Below are 5,501 nucleotides of genomic sequence, written 5' to 3' on the forward strand. Positions count from 1 at the left end.
AAAAAAAAAAAAAAAAATTTTTTTAGGCCGGGCATGATGGCTCATGCCTGTAATCCCAGCACTTTGGGGCAGGCAGATCACCTGAGCTCAGGAGTTCATGACTAGCCTGGCCAACATGGTGAAACGCCATCTCTACTAAAAATACAAAAATTAGCCGGGTGTGGTGGCATGTGCCTATAATCCCAGCTACTTGGGAGGCAGGAGAATCACTTGAACCTGGGAGGTGGAGGTTGCGGTGAACTGAGATTGAGCCTCTGCACTCCAGCTGAACTGTTATGCAAAATAGCTGTACCATTTTACATTTTCACCACCAATATATAAAGGTTTCAGTTTCCCCACATCCTTGTCAATGCTTGTGATTGTCTGTCTCTTTGATTATAGGATAATTCCTGTTTAGATATTTTTATTCCTTAGAGATCGGATCTCACTCTGTCACCCAGGCTGTACTGTAGTGATGTGATCATAGCTCACTGCAGCATCGAACTCCTGGGCTCATGTGATCCTCCACCTTAGTGTCCCGAGTAGATGGGAATACAGACACATACCACCATGCCCAGCTAGTTGTTTATTGATTTATTTAGTTTTTAATAGAGATGGGGTCTCACTATGTTGCCCATGCTGGTCTGAAATTCCTGGGCCTAAGCCATCCTGCTGCCTCAGCCTCCCGCAGTGTTGAGATTACAGACTTGAGCCACCATGGCCAGCTAGTTCTGTTTTTTAATAGCTTATACATCCTTAATTTGTGTTTTACTTTGGTTTCCTTGGACTGCCAAGAAAATAGTTTAAATACCAAGTTTGTAAAAATGTTAAAATATCTGTGTGGATTACTTAAATTAGTGATTATTTGATTTCAATTGATTTTCTTAGTTCAGATGTTCCAGAAAGCAAGGGTAAGATGACCTCTTGAGCTACTTAATATGGTTGTCAGTTTTCTGCCTGCCCCATCCTGCATTTCTTGAGCACCGCTGTGTGTCCAGGCACTGAGCTGGAGAACACAAGTATTGGCCTTATGGTCTAGTATGGTCTTTTCAACTTTTTTGAATTAAAAAAAAAATGGAGCAAGTTAAGATACACTTAGATGATTTCAAGACCAAGTAATGAGTCACAGATACTGTTCCAGTAGAGGATATATCAAGAAAACTATTGATAATTTAATGTAAGAAAGTTGTACTGTAAATAGCCACAGTCTGTTACAGCAGGGGAGAAGAGGAGGCTCTATCTGAGGTTGGGTCAAGATGGGCAGACATTGGGTCCGATCTTTCTCAGGTCAGGTCAGGTTTTGTCAGTGAGCAGAAAAGGGCAGGGTTTGTTGTGGGATTCATCAGGGCAGAGAAACAGTTTGAGGAAAGGCATAAGTAGGACGTCTTGTCATTACATGCTGTATTTGTTACAGCACACAATTAGAAATTTTTGTTTTCCTAACTGTAGCTAACCAGATCTTATAATTTATTTATTTATTTATTTTCGAGATGGAGTCTCGCTCTGTTGCCCAGGCTGGAGTGCAGTGGCACTATCTCAGCTCACTGCAAGCTCCGCCTCCTGGGTTCACGCCTTGCCTCAGCCTCCCGAGTAGCTGGGACTGTAGGCGCCGCCACCATGCCCAGCTAATTTTTGTTTTGTTTTGTTTTGTTTTGCGACGGAGTCTCGCTCTGTCGCCTGGGCTGGAGTGCAGTGGCCGGATCTCAGCTCACTGCAAGCTCCGCCTCCTGGGTTCAAACGCGTCTCCTGCCTCAGCCTCCCGAGTACCTGGGATTATAGGCATGCACCACAATGCCTGGCTAATTTTATTTGTATTTTCTCCATGTTGGTCAGGCTGGTCTCGAACTCGCGACCTCAGGTGATCCATCCGCCTCGGCCTCCCAGAGTGCTGGGATTAGAGTGCTGGCGTGAGCCACCGCACCAGGCCTGCACCTGGCTAATTTTTATATTTCTTTTTTTTATCAGAGTAGGGATTTCACCATGTTGGCCAGGCTGGTCTTAAACTCCTGATCTCAGGTGATCCACCCACCTTGGCCTCGCAAAGTACTGGGATTACAGATGAGAGCCGTGATGCCCGGCCTAATTTTTACTTTAGGTGTATTGTTTTTTTTTTTTGAGACGGAGTCTCGCTCTGTCGCCCAGACTGGAGTGCAGTGGCGCGAAATAGGCTCACTGCAAGCTCCGCCTCCTGGGTTCATGCTATTCTCCTGCCTAAGCCACCTGAGTAGCTGGGACTACAGGTGCCTGCCACCACGCCCAGCTGATTTTCTTTTTTTTTTTTTGTATTTTGTTTAGTAGAGACGGGGTTTCACCGTGTTAGCCAGGATGGTGTTGATCTCCTGACCTCGTGATCTGCCCACCGTGGCCTCCCAAAGTCCTGGGATTACAGGCGTGAGGTACCGGGCCCGGCTAGATGTATTGTTTTTAAAGTATCTCTTTCATTGTTCCACTGAGGAAAAGAAAAAAGAGAAAACATTTTCCTTCAATATGATGTCTTAAGATGCTAGATCAAAGTGTTAGTATTTTTTTGAAATTAAAAAAAAAAAAAAAAAAGGCCAGGCACAGTGGCTCACGCCTGTAATCCAGCACTTTGGGAGGCCAAGGCAGGCGGATTACTTGAGGTCAGGAGTTCGAGATCAGCCTGGTCAATATGGCGAAACCCTGTCTCTACTAAAAATACAAAGTAAAATCAACTGGGCATGGTGGTGTATGCGCCTGCAATCGCAGCTACTCACAGAAGGCCGAGGCAGGAAAATTGCTTGAACCAGGAGGCAGAGGTTGCAGTGAGCCGAGATCGTGACATTGCACTCCAGCCTGGGCGACAGAGTGGGACTCTGTCTCAAGAAAAACAATAAAAACACCAGGCGTAGTGGCTCACATCTGTAATCCCAGCACTTACGGAGACCAAGGCAGGAGGACTGCTTGAACTCAGGAGTTTGAGACCAGCGTGGGCAGCGTGGCAATACCCTGTCTCCACAGAAAATACAAAAATTAGGTGGACGTGGTGGCACATGCCTGGAGTCTCAGCTTACTTGGGAAGCCGAGGCAGGAGGATCTCTGGAGTCTGGGAGGCAGAAGTTGCAGTGAGCTGAGATCACTCCACTGCACTCCAGCCTGGATGACAGAGTGAGACCCTGTCTCAAAAAAATAAAATGAGGCCAGATGGTTTTTATTTTTTTGAATACACTATAATGTATTTTTTCTGTTTCAGGGTCGTTTGTTTTTCTTTTACTGTGATATATTAATACACTTCCCTGGCCAATTTCTTTTAAGGAATTGGATTTTTGGTCTTTTTGTTATCATTTTTTTAGGAGCGCTTTATGTATTGAGGGGATTAGCTATTTATTTGTAATATGAGTTGCAAATATTTTCCCCTACCTTGTTTTTTTGGTTTATAAGAGATTCTTATATTTAATATACTTGAATATCAATCTTTTAAAAGATAGTGTCTGGTTTTTGAGTCATAGTTAGAAACAACATCTATACTCCAAGGCTATAAAAGGGAATTTACCCAAGTTTTATTCTGGACTTTTTATGATTTTAGGGTTTGTATCTAAATATTTGATCTATTAGGAAATTATGCTGGTGTACGATATATGGTATGAAACCGTTTTTTTTTCCAGATGGATATGTTTTGCTCAAACATCACTCATTGTATAGTCTTTTTCCCGCCTTGATTTTTGAGATACCTCCTTCATCATTTGCCATTCTTTTCATGGGTAATTGGGTCTATTTCTGGGATATGACTTTGCCCCATTGATCTATATATGTACTGGTGCCTTGTTGTTTTGAGGCTTTGTAATGATCTGGTAGTGCTCTATTACTCTCCTCATTTGGAATTTTCCTGACTTGTCTTTTTCATCTTGTACATGAACTTTAGAATCAGCTTATCTTTTATTATTTCCAGAAAAGAATCCTGTTGGCATTTTGGGGGCAGGGGGTGGATAGAGGGATCACTTTAAATTTATAGATTAATCTCTTTGTGATAATCTTTTCTCTTACAGATGATATTAACCGTTTTCTTGAGCAACAATGAGCAGATTTTAACAGAAGTTCCTGTAACACCAGAAACAACCTGTCGAGATGTTGTAGAATTTTGCAAGGAACCTGGAGAAGGCAGCTGCCATTTAGCTGAAGTATGGAGGGGAAATGGTATGTATTAGGTCCTGTAAAGGTTGTTACATGAATAAAATCAGATCACCATCTTTTAGCTAGCTTGTGATGGATTTGCTTTTTTTCTGATAAACCTGGGGAAAAAAGGTAACTAAGTACATATAATTTAGTATTTATCAAATGGAAAATATTGCTTCTAGTTCTTAGTTATCTGTGGTAATAAAGAATTGAGTAATTAAAATAAGTGTAATTATATTGCACGGGACTGAGTTTTACAAAATGCTTTTTTATATATATATATTTTTTTTTGAGACAGGATCTCACTCTTATCTCCCAGGCCAGAGTGATAGATGTTTGGGTTGTCTCTCTTTTTTTTTTTTTTTTGGCTGTTATGAATAACGCTCCTATGAACTTTCATGTACAAATTGTTTTTGTTTTTTGTTTTCTGACACGGAGTCTTTATTCCCCAGGCTGGAGTGCAGTGGCATGCTCTTGGTTCACTGCAACCTCCACCTCCTGGGTTCAAACGATTCTTGTGCCTCAGCCTCCCAAGTAGCTGGGGCTACAGGTGCGCACTACCACGCCTGGCTAACTTTCTGTATTTTTAGTAGAGTTGGGGTTTTGCCATGTTGCCCAGGCTGGTCTTGAACTCCTGAGCTCAGGCAATCCACCCACCCTGGCCTCCCAAAGTGCCTGGATTACAGGCATGAGCCACCGTGCCTGGCAATGTACAAGTTTTTGTGTGGACGTATATTTTCATATCTCTTAGGTATAAACCTAGGAATTTCTGGGTCATATGGTAATTCTGTGTTTAACCTTTTCAACAACCACCAGACTGTTTACTAATGCAATTGTTTCATTTTACATTCCCTGCAGCAGTATATGATGTGGAGAATTTCTCCACATTCTCATCAACACTTGATACTGTCTGCTTGATTTTAGCCATCCTAGTAGTTGTGAAGATATGTCTTATTGTGATTTTGATTTGCATTTCCCTAATGACTAATGATGGTGAAAATCTTTTCATGTGCATATTGGCCATTTATGTATCTTCTTTGGAGAAATGTCTAATTCAGTTCCTTTGCCCATTTTTTCTTTTTTTCTTTTTTTAAGACAATGTCTTTCTCTGTTGCCCAGGTTGGAGTACAGTGGCACAATCCTGGCTCACTGCAACCTCCATCTTCTGGGCTCAAGCGGTGCTCCCACCTCAGCCTCCCATGTAGCTGGGACTACAGGCGTGCACCACCATGCCCAACTAAGTTTTGTAGAAACAGGGTTTTGCCGTTGTTGCCCAGGATGGTAACTTCTGGGCTCAAGTGATCCACTGCCTTGACCTCCCAAAGTGCTGGGATTACAGGTGTGAACCACCACACTGCACTCCATTGCCCATTTTAAAAATGGGTTGTCTT

At 42.5% G+C, this 5,501-nt stretch overlaps 1 protein-coding gene across 1 annotated transcript in view; it reads left to right on the top strand.

Annotated features, from left to right (window-relative positions):
* Positions 1-5,501, top strand: part of PPP1R13B (protein phosphatase 1, regulatory subunit 13B) — a 129,734-nt gene that overhangs the window by 51,209 nt on the left and 73,024 nt on the right. The window contains exon 2 of the mRNA XM_011951413.1: positions 3,984-4,131. Within this exon, the coding sequence (XP_011806803.1) occupies positions 3,984-4,131 (148 nt within the window). The remainder of the gene's footprint in view (positions 1-3,983; positions 4,132-5,501) is intronic.

Source organism: Colobus angolensis, unplaced genomic scaffold (genome assembly GCF_000951035.1).
Source record: "Colobus angolensis palliatus isolate OR3802 unplaced genomic scaffold, Cang.pa_1.0 Scaffold32, whole genome shotgun sequence".
In the NCBI taxonomy this organism is placed as follows: Eukaryota; Metazoa; Chordata; class Mammalia; order Primates; family Cercopithecidae; genus Colobus; species Colobus angolensis.